The 17,192-nt window shown below is 34.7% G+C and overlaps 2 protein-coding genes across 3 annotated transcripts; one reads left to right on the top strand and one right to left on the bottom strand.

Annotated features, from left to right (window-relative positions):
• Positions 1 to 1,314: 1,314 nt before the first annotated feature.
• LOC129804795 (adrenodoxin-like protein 1, mitochondrial) lies at positions 1,315 to 2,026 on the top strand. The gene is made up of 3 exons (XM_055852401.1): positions 1,315 to 1,411; positions 1,478 to 1,529; positions 1,599 to 2,026. Exons 1-3 carry the CDS (start codon positions 1,321 to 1,323, stop codon positions 1,948 to 1,950), a joined length of 495 nt encoding a protein of 164 aa, XP_055708376.1. The 5' UTR covers positions 1,315 to 1,320; the 3' UTR covers positions 1,951 to 2,026.
• Positions 2,027 to 2,075: 49 nt separating this feature from the next.
• Positions 2,076 to 16,739, bottom strand: LOC129804771 (uncharacterized). 2 transcript variants are annotated; one of them, XM_055852368.1, is made up of 6 exons: positions 15,605 to 16,739; positions 8,775 to 9,049; positions 6,348 to 6,476; positions 6,187 to 6,282; positions 5,595 to 6,123; positions 2,076 to 2,388 (listed from the first exon to the last, which is right to left on the bottom strand). In XM_055852368.1, exons 2-6 carry the CDS (start codon positions 9,041 to 9,043, stop codon positions 2,284 to 2,286), a joined length of 1,128 nt encoding a protein of 375 aa, XP_055708343.1. In that variant the 5' UTR covers positions 9,044 to 9,049; positions 15,605 to 16,739; the 3' UTR covers positions 2,076 to 2,283. The 2 variants fall into 2 exon arrangements, with proteins under 2 accessions (XP_055708343.1, XP_055708342.1); XM_055852367.1 differs by lacking the exon at positions 15,605 to 16,739 and adding an exon at positions 12,741 to 12,946.
• Positions 16,740 to 17,192: the final 453 nt, after the last annotated feature.

Below are 17,192 nucleotides of genomic sequence, written 5' to 3'. Positions count from 1 at the left end.
CTAACTTGTACCACTTTACCCTATATATCCTCCCTGGTGAAAGTTAAGACAATGACCCATATGAGGCCATCCCAAACAGACTTTCTGCGTTTGTAGCACTGAGTGAGTGAAAACTGGCCGGTCGAAAGAGATCTCCAGCATGCTGTCGAAGCGAACATTGTACCTGCAGATGAGCCGGGATCCGCGGCTGTCCAGGAGATGGGCATAGAGGAGTTTTGAGTACCTCTCGGAGAGACATCCGTGATGGTGAATATTGGACTCGCCCAGGACTTGAGTAGGGATCTAGCCACCCGTAATAGAGATGCATCTATTAACGGAGCCAACGGAGCAGTACAGGACTTTAGTATTGGGATTGTCTGTCTACTGTCTGATTGAACGTACATAGTAAATTCTCTAAGAGTCCATCATGTTCCTGACATCGTGCACCTCATCCACCATTGGACTATTCCGAGGCATGATCCTATTGGGGGATTCTGACCCATCACACACAACATTCTGAATCCGCGAGACACAACTGGTGAAGCTTTCAGGCCTTTCAGGCATTTGCGCAGAGAAAATTGGAATTGGAGATGCTCATTAGGATGGCAAATGCTTCTGTGTGGATAAGGGAAGTTAACCTCACTGGACCTACAGCAAATTGCAGAGAGGGTGAGAAAACGAATTTTCTTGAGTTCTTCCCGGATGTCACAAGTGCGCACAATTGCAGATCCTCCGGAAGGTGATTCTGAAGCTAGAGCTCTCCCCCTGGGCTGTGTGCTTCTCACTGTACCCATTAAGGGCAAAGTACAGAGAGTACAGATAATTCACTGTCCACATTGAGAATTTTCTGGTCCAGGATCGTGTGAATTGTTGATATTTCCACTTCCTCAATATATTCTTGATAATTTCCATCATACGGGTACATATCATCATGTGCCGATGTTCTTCGAACAGCCGGGCAAATTTATGGAGGAAGTGACAGTCTGCCCGGACACCAGTTTCCATTCCAGCAAATACTGGGCCCTCCTTCATCTCTGTTTACTTGCCAATCATAGGAATCATTCTTGCTGCTTTCTTCATCAGATGGTTCCTCAGTTATCATTTTATGTGTTTTCTCACTCATCTTATCAATATTATTCAGGTATAATTGGTTAAAACTGCACAAAATTGATTTTTTTCACGGAAAAATGAAAATAAACACAACACGCGCTATTGAGGTTATGTCACTTTCGCGCGCAATGACATCACATTTTTTTCAGTGTACCTCCCGCCATCTTAGAATGACATTTTGACTTTTGTTCAAATACGACGAATTCTTGCTCATGTTTGGTGTAAACAAAGATGCCTCTCGCGTGTTGCGCAAATTTTACAAGAAATACCCTCAAAAATGTGATAAAATATGCAATTGCTCGCAACATTCACGCATCACAAGGTAATCCTCAACTTATCAAGATACAAAATTCACAGAGATACTAAAGAATTGTTGGATATTTTTCAGTTTATCGGCATGGAGAATTTGAGTGGCAGGATCCCAAGTCAGAAGACGAAGTGTACGTTTTAGCATGAAATAGCGCCCCCGTATTCACATATATCTAATGGAAAATCTTCTCAATCTTCAGGGTCAATATCACATACATCGATAAGGATGGAAAACGGATGGCTGTGCGAGGAAAAGTTGGTGATAATGTTCTCTACCTGGCTCACCGGTATGGCATTGAAATGGAGGGGGCATGTGAGGCTTCTCTGGCCTGCACAACGTGCCATGTCTACGTAAAAGACGAATACTTGCCCATCCTCCCAGAATCCACAGAGAAGGAAGATGATTTGTTGGACATGGCGCCATTTCTCAAAGAAAATTCTCGCTTGGGATGTCAAATAGTTCTCACAAAAGATCTCGAGGGTATCGAGCTGAAGCTCCCCAAAGCCACAAGGAATTTCTATGTGGATGGTCACAAGCCGAAACCGCATTGATCAGACCTCTTCCAGATGCACCAGGTTTGTTTTAAGATCATTTTTATAGCCCAATAAAATGTATTATCCAGAAAGATCAGAAGATTTTCAGCATCGCTGACTCATTCCACTAAAAAGCCACGTGATTCTTCGGAAGTTTTTATTAGACACATCATAAATTACACGATTCTTTGATAATATTTACAGAATAGAGTAAGATTAGTCCCCGGAAGTTACTCTAAAGCCCGCCACCGAGTGGGAGGGGCCCCAGGAGGGCTCCTTGGGAAATCAGTCTGTTACGTTCAAGTGGGATTAGCGATTAGTGGGAGTGCGAAGAGAGAAACGCACGAACGTCTAGAGATCCGTCGTGGGTTTCCTCCGGACGTACTTTGCAAAGTAGTCAGGTCGCCAGCATTTGCAGGATCCTGGAATCAGGAACCAATCGTAGTATAAGCGAACCTGAAAATAGAGAAATATGAATAAATTAATTTATTTTTTTCATTTTAATCTCTTTAACACAATCCAGAAATTTCGGAAATTTGTTTTTTTTTTCTTTAAATACCTTCAAGTAGATAGAGAGTACAGTAGACTCTCTCTCAATCGGGCATATGGGGCAAAATGTCATCCAAAATATCGAGAGATTCGGGCATCAAAGTCATTGTAAATTCCACAAAAAGCGCTCAAATATAAAGAATCACGATAAAACAAGAGGAACGACAGCGAATTTGAGCGAATTAGCTTCATAATTAAACGTGAAAATTGTCTACAAAATTTTGCGGTCGATTGAAAACGAGCTGATTGAGAGAGAGTCTACTGTATTTAAGTTCTTCATAAAGTAAGGCATGATAAAGAGGATTAATCGTAAACCCAAATCTTTAAAAAATCATTCAATTCAATGGATAATTCATTTCGGGAGCCAATCTGGCCAGGGAACTCATGGGGAATCCATCTTTTAGGTAGCCCGGGGCATCCATAAACTTCTTTAGGGAACCCACGGGGAACTTTGGGAACCTACAATATCTTTTCAAGGAACCGAGAACTCGAGCCATTCTGATTACTTATCAGTTACCCCTTGATTCAATTCAGGCGAGGTATGGATATCTTAAAAAAATGGTACTTTATTTTAATAACCTCATTCTCTCAATTAGGTTAGGATTTTTAAAGTTTTGAGGTTATGCCAGTTAAAACATAAATAAAATGAAGTTTTTCACTAGTTACCCGAAGTACTCTACAATTTTTAATGCACTCTTGAAGATTGTTTTACCATTTTTTTCAATTTTTCAAAATATAACCTCAGAATATCGTATTCTAGGTTAACCCTTTAAAGACGAGACACTTTTTACGGACTGAAACTCAACAATAAAAATTAAACTGAGAAATATAATCAATGATAAGTCTTACATCTAACCTTGGAAAGTCCAATAGAGTCTGATTCGGTGTATTTTGTGCTTCTATGGACGATAGGGACAAAAATAGCTCAAAAAATTAAGTAGTTTTTCTTACAATACCAAAGAATAATATTTTTCACTCTAGTGAAAAATATTACGTATGAGTATATTGCAGTTTTTATTGCCAAAAGGGTTTTGTTTAAAAAAAAAATGGAAGTATAAAATATAAATAAAATCAATTACGAAATTGAGTATTTAAAAATTCGCCATTTTTGAGCTTAAATATTTACTACATAGAAAATAGCTAGAGACTTGCAAAAAATATTCCAGATTCCTTCAACCTTCTACTTTACAATTATGTACAGACGTAAGAAAAAAATAACTTTAGGTAGTCAGGACAAATTATTTTCTTTATGGGACATCGGTGTTCCTATCGTCCTTAAAGGGTTAAGTTAGAGCTTCAAGGAGTTAATTAGTTTTCAGGGCTAGTTTTTTCCTTTTTGGTTTCGTTTTCAATTGTTCAAAAATTACTTTAAAAACATATCAACTTCGAAGCTTTAGCTGCCCAAAAATATATCATGATTTATTTTTTTGTGTCAAACCTAACATAACCCTACATTTTAAAATAACCTTGTTTAAATCAGGTACTTGTATAAACTCGAAATATTCCTATTGGATTGAGCAATGGGTCTTTGAAAATAAACAACAAACGTAAAGAATCCTGATTATTTTGGACATTTTTAGACCATTTACTATCAATCCTCTTTATTATGAATTATTCTGACCTGCAAATACTAACTCTAATACTTATTAATACTAATCAAGTAAATTAAACTTGATTAATACTGATCAAGTGAAGATTGTCCGAAAAGCGTCAAGTTAAAATTGACGCTGATAATTTTCCATATATTATGGATAATGTGACTGTTAGACTTAGACCTAACCTAAAATATTTCCTACAAATTGTCTAGTCTAGATACTCAAGCAGAATCTTATTTTAAGCCAGAAGTTCCACTGTTTCTGATTTTGTTTGCGACGTCAAATATTTTCTTACGTTTGCATTAGGTCGTTGATAACCTAAGAAATTTTTTAGGTTATATTTTTTTATTTAAAATTTTAACAAAGTTTTGAAATGCAAATCATTCTGAAACACGCATTCTTTTCTCAAAAATTATCAAAAATATCTAATAGGTTTCTTAAGCGCTTCTGTTTTACAATATATTTTCTGATTTTTTTTAGGTTAAGGTTAGGTTAGGATTCTAAAATAAAAATTAAGGTTCTTCAAAAGCTTTCAATTTTGTTTTCCCGAATTTAACAAGTACTACAGAATTTCTTCTCTTGCATTTTTTAAAATCAGAGTTTAATTCACTTGAAATTGAAAGAACTTATAGGTCTGTTTTTTATGGTTACTCTTGCTGGACTACAGCATATTGCTGCAAGCCAATTTCACGATTTATTATCATAAATATCTTATCAGAAATAATACAGAAATTAATAGAGTTCCTACAAAAAATATCCTAGATTTTATACTTCCTGTAGTTTGTAATTATTCACAAAAATCGATTTTTATCGATCCTAATGGCTCCGGCACATCTTTTAGATAGGGAAAATTTAATGAAGTCGAAATTCGCATCCCTTTCTTTCTCACATGTTTTGCATATGACTATCTTATTCTTTCGCATACCAAATTCGATTGAGATAATATAGAATTTGGTGTAATGTTTAAAGGAAGAAGAGTGCGAGAAAATGAGGTAGATATGCAAAGCATGTGAGAAAGAAAGGGATTCCAATTTCGACTTCATGAAATTTTCCTGATCTAAAAGGTGTGCCGGAGCCATAATAATCCAAATTCAAAATGTATTTTCTTCAAAACATCCATATTTCCCCAAAAGTTTTTTTTTTATTTTTGTTTCAAAAGTTGGAAGAGTTAAATATTGAAAAGGCAGGTTAGGTCTAACATAACCTATAAATCTTCAGAGTAATTTTTGCTGAGGCCTAAAGATTTTGGAATGAGCTTAAAAACAATTAAATAATTATTTCCATGCCAAATATTTTTAGGTATTTATATAAAAACTTTGAAAAAAAGATTAAAAACCATCAAGGTTATTTCATTCTAACCAAAAAAAGCCTTACGAATTATAACCTTAAAAAATTCCGAAAGCATTTCCTAATTTATGCCAATAATTGTTAAAAATTTCGTCTATGCGAGCGAGCAGGATAAAATTTTGATCAGGAATGGTCATAGAGAAGCAATTTTTGATATTCTGGGTATTTTACCTGGAAGCATCCAATCTCATCGTGTCCATCGCAATGTGGAAGTTTCCCTGATCCGCTTCCTGAGCCTCCTGTTGGCTCAAAGTTCGATCCGTCAGTTGCAGTTGAGAGTCCCGCTCTCTTCTGCAGATACTGTTGGTAGGCCTGGAAGTCTTGAACAGGAGGCGCTGTTGTGGAAGTCGTGGTGCTTGTATAATCCTCGCTGTTGGGATAGAAAATTTCAACCACGAGTAGGCTAACCCAGCGCGGTGAGGAGAGGCAGCCTCCATCCAAATAGTGGCAGCGTGCTTGAAGGCATCTGGTCACTTCGACGGTTTGGGTGAAGTAGCCCTCGTAGGGGATCTGTACGACATATCTCCAAGAGCCTTGGTAGTTCTTAGCAAAGACAGGCGTTGCATATTCCACTTTAGCAGGGCAGGGAGTCGGGGGTCCTTCGTAGCGAGGCACTGCAGCGCCTCCACTCTCCTCTCGACGTTCAGCTACTTGGGAGACAATTGGGTCTCCTTGGAGGGCGCGGTAAAGTGTGCAGAAGCTGTAGAGGTTTCAGGAAGACTCAATTATTTTTCTATTTGTCGGCAATATCCCTAGAACTTACATTCCGCCACCGTCACAGAATTTCCTTGCTGCTCGTACATCCTCTGGCTTCTTCGTGTTGGCTTCTCTCTTCATTCGTCCCATTCGACGACCAATTCTGGAGCACAAAAGAAGAAGCTAGAGATTGTGGCAAAAGAAATCAAGATATTCCAAGACACTCACGCATTGTTATCGATGGTCTCGACAATTTCATCTGGAAATACTTGAGTCACCTTGGGAAGTGTGTCATCCGCCTTGAGAACTGGGAGTGTCTTTGAGAGGAATTTCAGTGTTTGATTCCGGATCAATTCACTGAAAAAAAAAAGAAAAATACCAGAGAAATTATCATTTGACCCAATTCTCCAAGAATCCACAAAGCGATCTCATTTTACATTTTGAAAATGCGAGTATTGTCTGACTATTTTGGGCATTTCTTTTACTGAATTGGGTTCAGGATAGAAGATTATTGGATAGTTTTATTGTTTAATAATCTACTGTTAGTCCCAGATAGATTTGAAAGGAATTCTTTTCTACTATTGTTTGGAAATTTGCATAGCTAAATAGTAAAGAATAACTGAACGATAATTCAATGAATTTTCAATATAATTGATTAAAATAATGTGATTTGAATAAAAAATCATCGAATTTAAATATGAAAAAATCATTACGTTTTTAGTTATGTAAAGTCGATTTTTTTAAATTATAATCCAATTACCCAAGAACATGGCCTAATTTTCTTGTAAGGGCAATAGGTTAATTCCAATAGTTTCAGGTGTTGTTAAGCGAAATTTAGGTTATGTTAAGTATAACCTTAAAAACGTGTGTAATGGATTTTTTTAAGACATAATTTAGACACAAAGAAAAAGACTAAACTAAAAATTTCTCTTCATTTTTATTGTACGTAATTCTAACCTCAAAAACGTAAATGATCCGTAAGTAAAAACATTCTATTATACGGGAAATTATCGCATGAACTGTCTGGAGAATCTTTGAGGTTAATATAATTCAAAATTTGAAGGTTATATGCAGAATAACCTAATATTACTAATTATAGTTTCTTAGCTACATATAAAAAAAAAGATCCTATGCATCTTATGAATTGATATTCCTTCTTTTACAAGGTTAGGTCGTACATAACCCCAAATTCTAGAATAACTTCTTCGTCAAACAAGAAGAATGTAATCCATAGAGTCTACTTCAAAGTCTAAATACAATTTTGCTACTTATTTTAAAATATGAAAAATAGGTAAAACAATAAGTTCTCTGTTTTCTACGTTGAGAATTCTGAGAAGTGTAATTTAAAATGGAATTATAAAATCACTTGAATTTATTCCTAACCACCGAAACTTAAATAATCTTTACTCTTAAAAACTTTTTTGTTAGGTATTCTCTTCTTTTGGACTAAATTAATTATATAAATTACATTCGGATGTAAGTTCTAAGGGAATTTGCTATACAATAAAGCTTCGTGAATTTTGAAAAACAAATTAATTTATCTTTTAGCCGATTGAGAAAATGAGGCACTTCGATTATTTTTTAAGTATGCTCAAATAATATTTCTATTAATTGTTCAGTTTTACCAAAAGGTTATTTTTAAAAGTGTGGTTATGAGACAATTTTAACCTATTAAAGGTATAATAAATTTCTATGCAACCAAAAAAATAAGTTAAAAGTTAATTATAATTTCAAGAAAAGACATTGAAAGCTCTATAATTATTCTCCGACACGTCGAGACAGTGAAACAAAAAAGAGACATAAATTCTACTTTTCCATCGATTTTAGACATTACTTTCTTGAGTTTTAAAAATTCTTTAGATCTGATTTCAAAAGACTACGTAAGTAACATATTTTTTGAATTTTATTAAAAAGCATTATTTTAGAGGTCTACTAAAGGATAATTGAAAGGTGAGGTTATGCTAAATGTAACCTTCAAACGTTATTCAAATTTACAATGAAACAAACTTAAAAATTCCGTGAATATAAGTAAAAATGCAATTTTGAATGTTTTAAATTTAAAGTCTACATAATTTTATTTTAAAAGATATCTGATCTTAACCTTGCAACTAACGAAATTTATGAATTTAGTTCTTTGTTTAATTTTCTAGTATTTACACTCAATCTGAATTTTTTTTCATTTGAAATTTAATCACAGATAAGCAATTGTTTGAACAATTTATCATTCGAAAATATATGACTAGACTATTTAAGTTCATTTTCTAATATTGAAATATTAAATAAATGTAAGGTTAGAAAAAACATAACCTCAAAAAATGTTAACTCAAAAAATCATCTGCATTATTTCCAATGTTTCTTAACACATTTTATAAATCTAAAGTTCTCATTATTAAGTTAAATATAGTCCTATAACTTTTGTTAAGAGATTTCCAATGGTATATTTGTTAAAAGTTTGTCAAAAATGAGAAAAACTTTGCTCAAATCGACGGAGGATTTTTTTTTAATTTTTAACAAACACTGTACAGAAACACCTTTCAGTGAAAGCTACTTTTGATAAAGAACATACAAACAAATAATTTTTAAGATTAGTCATAATCATAAATAATTGCGGATGACTATTAAACCAAAAAAAAATATCTTAAAGAATTAACTTACAATGGATATGGTTCTCCGAGAATATTCTGTCTCATGGGATTCCTGGGTATTTGGCCTTTGTTGAGATCACCACAGATATTGTGGACGGAGACGTAGGGCTTACTGTTGACAAAATCCTTGCAGTCCACATTGACATGGGTGTAGGGCGGAGGCCTGACCCTTGGTGGAATTGCCGAGGGAGCTTCCACAAAGGCGTAGTATCCCTCAGGTGGGGGCTCCTCACTGTCCTCCTGCTGTGCCAGTACTTTTCGCGCCACCAGCAAGCACATGGCGACCTAGTGGCCCAACAAGAGTTTCGTCATTGCGAATCAACAAGGGAGTCAACGACACCCAAGGAATGCCGTGGGGAAGAGATGGTTTTTTTTTGTTGAAATGGTGTCAGAAAAATATGAAAATACGGTACATTTTTTAGCACACAGAGCCTCGTTGGTGTTTTACTGGAAATTGTCGCATGCAAACACACAATTTCGTGACATCATCGCAAGAGAATTACAAGACACGCGGGAGCGAAGAGGAAGTGCTTTCTTACATTGATGGGAAAGGTCAGAGAAATTTCTATTCTTCAGCTATTTTGGTCTGATTTTTAGTGTTTGAAAAGAGAATATTTTCTTGTATGAATTGTTTCGTACGTGGGATTGAATGAATTTCACGATATTCAGATATTTATGAGGGTATTAACATTATTTATAATGCACAAAAATTAGGAACACTGTAGTGATATCGAAAAACTGAGAAACTATTTTATCCTTCCTAACCTATTGTGCATAACCTTAAAATTTCCTTCCTTGATTATATTTCTAAGAACAACGTATTGTGTGTTTTACGCAGAGAAAAGGACTTAAATGTCCAAGAAAATAATAAATTGCTTTGTCATTTAGTCGTTTTCCACTCAAAAAACTAATTTATTTTTAGGTTATGCCCGTCATAACCTCAAATTTTGAAATTTTTTAGCAATATAAAAAAAATATTCAAAGATTTTCAAAATAACTTACATCAGTAACTCTCCGATTAATTAAAACTATATAGGGCTTGATAATCTCATTTGGTCATAATATTGTCGAAATTGCGGTTATGTTGAGCCTAACCTAAAATAAATACTTGTATATGATATGCCAAAGAAATCAAAGTTCTTGCTTTTTGCTCATTAGTTTTCTTTAATAGCGATTTCAAAATCCTTCTTGCATTTTAAACTGTATTACCTAATAACCTAAAAAAACTTTCAGGAGTTCGAATTATTTAAATTTCTAAACTTGATACAGTTTTTAAATAAAAGTCATGTTTAAAGTCTCAATCTTCTACTCAATTTGACAAAAAAATACTTTAAAGACACAAAAGTTAATGTCTCTAATATACCAAAATATTGGTTGATTTATTAGGTTAAATACAACATAAAGACATTTAATACGAAACAATTTGTTTCGTATTAAAATTAAAAGTTTTGTCAAATTAACAAGAAAAGTTTGTCAAAAGAATGTTTCTCCATATAAAATGTGAGAAAAAATTTGGTCAATTTAGCGAACAATATCCTCTTGACACATTTTTAACAAGGGGTCTATTTGTCCGCTTAATAAAACTATTTTCAGAGTAGTTTTTATTAGAAACTGTCGTAACATCATCACCATCAGCAATATTATTCAAGAAGAGACTATACGAGAATTGCTATAGGGCACAAGGGTCGTAGATGGCAACATTTTGACAAAGATCTTGGGATATGAGGATTTCGGTATTAAAAAAAATTGTTCATATAGGTTACGATGAAGTTACAACAATTGCTGATCCAAGATGCGTCTATTCTAGATTACTAACGAATCACTGAATAATCAATAATTCATCAAAAGGCCTATTTAAAGATTTTCAGAAATTTAAAAATTTTAATGATAACCATAAAAATTTCGTGAATTTTTAAGGTTATGTCTAAGCTAACCTAAAATTTTTTTATGAGTTTTTAAAGACTACTGCTCGCTTGATACGTAAGCCCAAGAGCTTTTCTTCTGTTCTTGGACAGAGAGGCGACAATCAGAACGAATTATACCCAACTGTCCAAATTTCATCCAATTAGAGACAGAAAAGAACTCCTGCTTCCATCTAGACTTGAACTGGGGGCCTTTCGCTGTCTAGGTGACTGCACTAACCACTGAGCTATGGGGACTCACTCATAATAAAAAATAATAATAATAATTCTCCATGGAAAATATGGAATGACGATTGAATTGTACGCACGATACCATTCCTTAAACTCTAAATAAGTACAAACGAGTGCGAAGTGCACACAGCAATTGGTGCAGATCTGTGCCAAAGCCAATAAGATCTGGTGCCCCCATAGCTCAATGGTTAGAACATTCACTTAGACAGCAAAAGGCTTCCAGTTCAAGCCTGAGCGGAGCCAGGAATTTTTTCTTATCTCTTCTAGGACAAAATTTGGAGAGTTGGGTAAAATTTATAGGTTAATTCTTCCCGAATTAGGTTGGGTAGTAATGAAAGATTTTATTGCAAACATAACTTAGAATACAATAGATGTCGTTCTAAGATCAGTATATGTTTTGTAGATATTTGCCATGATTTTTGCAGTTTATTCCATAAGAAATTTGAAGGTTATGTTCAATATAACCTAAAATTACTAACCAAACTTCTTATCTAAGAAAATTAAGCCCTATAAACTCTATATATAATAAACATTTGATCTGTTTGTATTTTCGTGTTTCAAGTCAATTTGAATCTTGAATTAAATGGATCATTAAATATTTAAAGCAAATGATAATCGACAGTTAACACGTTTAATTAATTTCAAGCTGAAAATTAATTTCTCGTGGAGAATTAAAAACCTCTTGTTATGAATGGAAGAAATGCTCTTCCATAATCTTTATTGATGCTAAGTAATGTAAAATAATTTCATAATTTTGTTCCACAATTAGTACAGGAAGAAAAAAAACTGTTAGCAAAAAATGTTTTGTATATTAATCAAGTGCAGGGCAATTTAATTAATTTTACAGTGGCAAATTTATTCTGGAAACTGCCTTCCACAATTGACCAAATTAGGTCAGGCAACTGTTGCAACGTGTTGTAAGGTAATAAAAATTTTTCGTATACCAGAAGAACCTCATTTAAAAAAAAGTTTTTAATTAACAAAAAAAAGACTTTCTGGTTCTTGAGTGGATTGTTCTGAAGAGAACCAGTAAGTGAGACAATGAGGAAATCATCAATTAGGGAAGATGACATGAGGAATGCCCGAGGAAAGACGTTGAATTTTGGACATTGGTCTCTTGCCCCAGTCTTTGGGGTTTACTCAAGTTCAAGGTTACATCACCGTGATCTGTTTTTTTCCACCTCGCCTTTCCGTGTCGAGAAATTCCTCGAGGCGGTCTCGAGATGCAATTGAGATGAATTGAGTGTGAAGAAAACTGATGTGTGTAACTTTTACTGCTCCCCAACGAAAGACTTAAATGCGCCATGAAGCGACGAACCGCACAATTCCCCACTCAATACCGTGTCAAATCAATTAAAATGCACCATCTCGCGCTTAGACAACTCGCCATGGTATGCAAACTGAACCACCAAGAATCCATCGCCAGTTGGATTCCCGTTAAAGAATCGAACGCCAAAGTATAGCTCTTGGTGTGCTCGAAGCGATCCAAGAACGGATCGCGGATGGATTTCAATAGCACCAAATGCCTTATATCACTCTCTTGAGCTAACGGGGACCACTGGCGAGAGAGAATTTACTTATCCGGCGCTGTGGAGCAAGAATACAAAATTACCAATACGCTGAAGAAGCGTGAAACCCAGTTAATGGGTCACTGGAATAATTTCCTCATTTCTCAGCCACTTTTCGTCTCTTTTTCTTCTCTCTGTACACTTCCAAGTCCCACACAACAAAAGACGAACAAGGGCAAGGGATTGACAGAGGTCATGAGCCCCTAGACCCAAGAAAATTATCTTCTCCCCACAAATTAAACCGACATTTCTTACCAGAAACACCCTGAAATCCATTAGTAAATCCCACGAATCACTCTGTTAATCACAATGATCTCAATTAAATGCACAGAAGTGAACCAGTAAGAACTCAAGGTGGCTCACAACGAACTGTCTTGGCCAACGATTCTCAATAGACTGAAGAATCTCGCGCATGAGACGACCGATGCTCCCGCTGAGGAAAAGCCAGCTCAAGAGTGGGCAAGAAGGGGTAGCTCATTATGAAGCAATAGATACCATTTTAATTAATTTTAATTCATTACTTATTCTATATGCCATGAGATTAGACTAATTTGGGCCGTTTTATGATGATTAAATGATAAATATTTTGGATAATGGATATGTACTTTAAAAGAATTTTAAAGCGTTAGAAATGAATTCAGAAATTTCCAAACAAGAAGATTAATGCCTTATTGCTTTATGGATTTTGTATCAATTGTGTGTGCTTAAGTGTAATAAAATTATTATTATTATTATTATTTTTTCATAAAATGTGTGACAAAAGGCTAGCTATTAAAAAATATTGCCTTAGATAGGTCAGACTTAATAACACTAAACCTACCGACTCTTTTTGGTCGTTTTTCGGTTAAATGACAAACCGCGGTAAGGTAGGATATTCAAAAAGTTTGTCTTGGAAAAAAGCAGATAAATTTATAGCAGTAGATAAATTTATTCATCAACAAAGCTTTCGAAGTACACTTTCGTTTACATGAGATCCCGTGTAGTTTTCAGCGTCTATCGCCGTCTTAGCGTTGGTGTCCAACCTCCAGAGCAAAACGGTGGAAAAGCTCTTTCTCAGGTTGTCTATGCTAGTTATGTAAGAACATGTTCGAATTTTTTGAATACACAAAATCCCAATAAAAGAACAAAAATAAAAACAGAATATTCTTCTCTGTTGAAACTGCACTGCTATGGAGCATTCTAAGAGGTTAAAAATGGCTAGCTCTAGCTGAGCTGTAAACGATTTGGGACAAGGTCCCCTGATAGAAAAAAGCGATATAACAAATTTTGGGTGATCTGATACTTCAGCATTGAACGGGATCCAGAAAGCCAGAAATACTTCTCGTTCATCCAGGAATATAATCCATTGCTGGTTGAACCATTGAAACTTAATGGCACTTAATTGTGAACTATGCCAAGTCCTAGAAGCCAAGATATATCGCCGGTTGCGTCTACCTCTGTCGTATCTGCATTTGTTTTGTATCTGCATTCGGTGAAAGCTACAATACAGACGTTTCCTCTTGCGTAAAATGCTGACACAAAAAAATGCAAATACGACAGAGGTAGACGCAACCGACGATATGCCAAAAAACATTGGAGAGTTTGCGGGGTGATTTCAGTTAAAGGTTTCAGAGGATGTTTTTTAGGGGGGACCACTGAAGACCAGAAGTCAATATTTTTTACTGTTTAAGCTCCAGAACAAAGACAAATTGAAAAAAAAACTGATTATACGCAGAGCGCCCAAAAAGTAGGTTGACTTTTCATCATATATCTTGGTAAACATGCCCCCAATATAAGGGCCTTGACAGACCTGAGGATTAACCTAGAGACGGCTTAGCGTAATTACATTAGAAATAATGGTTAAACTGCATTTCCATCATTTTCCACTAAGTCGTCTCTCGGCTTAAGTCGTAAGTGTGTCTAGGGCATAATGTTGGCAAGATCAGCCCTCTTGAAATTTTAGTTAATCTGTCATAGATACAAATGTTAAACCTGTTTCGACCTGTTTTGTAGTATATAGGGAGTGTATTTTAAGCAAAAAGTATATTTATAAGTAGTATAGGCTCTTCATAAAAGGCCTATCCTATAACATGTCTCGCACTGGACGTCAAAAACCAATGAAAATGTTGAAGCATTGCAGAAAATTTCTGTCTGAAGAATTGTTGAATCATTAAGAAAGATTCTGTCCGTCATTTGTTTATCTGGTTTATCGGTTTGCTAATGCCGTACAATTATTTTAGGTTATTTTGAGCAGAAAATCTATTGCAGCGCATTCTGCTCCAAAAGTTTATTCACATATTCTTGTTAATACTATTCCTTGTTCATCACCGTTTTTACTGAAATTGGCCTTCTGGGACTATTTCCTGTTTCAAGAATTGAAAGGCCCGTAAAAATGATAAAATATTTAATAAAAATTTGTAAAAAAAAAATGATAACACATCGCCGGAAGAGCTCAAAGTCATCCTAGAAAGCGCATATCAAAATTACTTCGAGGATTAGAAATATCTCAAAAACCTTTTTAAAAATGTTTCTAGTTTTTATAAAAGCAGAAAGCTCAAATTTTATATAATTATTTTTTTCTCATTTTATAATTTATAATCTTCAAACAATTTTCAACTAAATTAAAACACAACTTATTCTTTATGAACATATCATTAAAGTCAATAGTTCAACATTCCACATTTGGAACGCTTTATATTGTTTTTCAGAATCTTCACATATTGAACTTCAAGTACTCTGTAAAAGTTTAAAATATATGTTTCGTAGACATGAAGGAAACCTAAAATTGTGAAATGAAGATTTTTTTGAATAGGGAAATTTTCTTTGTTTTCCTGAATCTTTGAAAAATTTGAAAACTTGATGTTTTTTATTAATAGTATTAATCTCGGATTTGCCGGAAATTTTGAATATATTTTTGGAAAGTGAAAAGTTAAGTTTTTTTTATTTATAAAACTAGAGTGTTTTGCATTTCCGATTTTGACCAAAACCAACAATGCATTCTTTTAGGCACTTGATAAAATTTTATTTTTGCTACGGTAATTTTCTGAAAAACTGATCACAATCATACAACACCTATACCTTAAAATACTTGAAATGCTTGTACGTGGATAATTTCTAGTTTTAGCATGCTTCAAACTTACCCCTCAGCGGATCATCCTACAATGTCTTCTATTTTCCTCAATGAAGAGCCCCTCAACGAGAAAGAGAGATATATGAGTCTAATTAAATGTCGATGGAGGTTTGTGTGATTCAAAGACGATGCCAGACGCACTCGATTCAGTACAGAAATAAGCCTCTGGAATTCTTCTGTGCTCCTTCCCTAAATCTCATTTGCGGGAATAAAAATTATATCGTTCACCTTCTAATCAAAGAAGTGAAAATCATCACAAGCACCAATGTTTTTCCAATAAAATTGAGATTATGAGCTCAATTGCGTAGATATTTTACCATTGTCCCGGAATCGAAGTTATATTTTCTTTGGCCTTTTCTGCAGCATCTCTTCAACAGTTGCTCCTTCACACTTGATCGCCTCAAAAATTATCTTGGGGAGATGCTTCTTTTCCATATTCCAGAATCACTGCTGCGAAACATGATAACGGGAATGGCCAATTAGAGCGCATACGAAGAAATCCCAGAATATATTCTTCACCAAATTACCACAGAAATTGCTCTCGAAAATCGATGCTTTTGACTTTGAATTTCCGAGAGAAATATTCAAAATCAGAATTGAGGGGTAACTCATAAAACGAAAAAAAAACATCATTTAATACCCGTTCCTGGAAATATGGTATTTTCTCTTTATTTTAGATTCTAATATTTGATGAAAATTGCCATTTTACGATTCTAGAATGTTTCTCTACTTTTTAATAATTACGTTTCTGCAATTCTATAAACATTTCCGTGTTTGGTTTCGTTTTTATGAATCTGAAATCTTTCAGTGCCTTTTGGATTCGTGTTTAAGATACTAAAATCATTTACGTACATATATTCAAGATGCGTTTATCAATCTCCAGAATCTTTCCATGCTCCCTTGGCTGAGGTTTGGCGACTCTAAAAACGTTTTCGTGTTCCCTGGATACGTTTCCGCGTTTCTTAGTTTGATTCACGCAATTTTCCAAAAATGTTTTTGTGATTCTTGAGTGCATTTCCACCATTTCAGAAACCTTTTCGTGCTTTATCGATGCGTTTCTGACACTAAAAATTTTCCGTGGTCAAGGAAGCATGTCTAGTAACCATTCCGTGTTTCTTCGGAGCGTTTTTCGCGATTTTAGGAACATTTTCGTCCCTGAGTTTTTACGATTCTGGATGCGTTTCCGAGACTCTAGGATTTTTTTCATGTTATTGGATCTGTTTTTACGCTTCTAATAATCTTTTCGTATTTTATAAATGCGTTTCTGTGTTCTGGGAATTTTACCGTATTTCAAGGAGACGGTTCTAGAAACTTTTTTGTCCTTCTTCGAAGCGTTTTTTTTACGATTCATATTTTCGTATTCATTTTTTTGAGACTCCAAGTGCCTTTTCATGTTTTTTTTAATGCGTTTTCACAATGCTAAGAACGTTTCTAACGAATCAATTCTGCGATCCCAAGTATTTTATACGTGTTTTTGGCTTCACATGCACGATTCTTGAATGCATTTCCGCGATTTAAGAAACGTTTTCGCTTTTTCTAGATTCTAGATACTTATCCACGACTCCTAGATCCTTTCTGTGTTTCTTAGAAGCGATTTC

The sequence above is a fragment of the Phlebotomus papatasi genome, chromosome 2 (genome assembly GCF_024763615.1).
Source record: "Phlebotomus papatasi isolate M1 chromosome 2, Ppap_2.1, whole genome shotgun sequence".
NCBI classification, from domain to species: Eukaryota; Metazoa; Arthropoda; class Insecta; order Diptera; family Psychodidae; genus Phlebotomus; species Phlebotomus papatasi.
Note: the sequence above shows the minus strand (reverse complement) of the source record. Positions and strands in the feature narration are given on the sequence as shown.

Coding starts and splice junctions, on each gene's coding strand:
- LOC129804771 (XM_055852367.1), bottom strand. CDS start 12,761: ATGGATTTCAGGGTGTTTCTG. Junction 9,050..12,740: donor TGGATTTCAGGGTGTTTCTG/GTAAGAAATGTC, acceptor TTGGGCCACTAG/GTCGCCATGTGCTTGCTGGT. Junction 6,477..8,774: donor CTCGGAGAACCATATCCATT/GTAAGTTAATTC, acceptor TTTTTTTTTCAG/TGAATTGATCCGGAATCAAA.
- LOC129804795 (XM_055852401.1), top strand. CDS start 1,321: ATGCCTCTCGCGTGTTGCGCAAATTTTACAAGAAATACCCTCAAAAAT. Junction 1,412..1,477: donor CAACATTCACGCATCACAAG/GTAATCCTCAAC, acceptor GATATTTTTCAG/TTTATCGGCATGGAGAATTT. Junction 1,530..1,598: donor CCCAAGTCAGAAGACGAAGT/GTACGTTTTAGC, acceptor CTCAATCTTCAG/GGTCAATATCACATACATCG.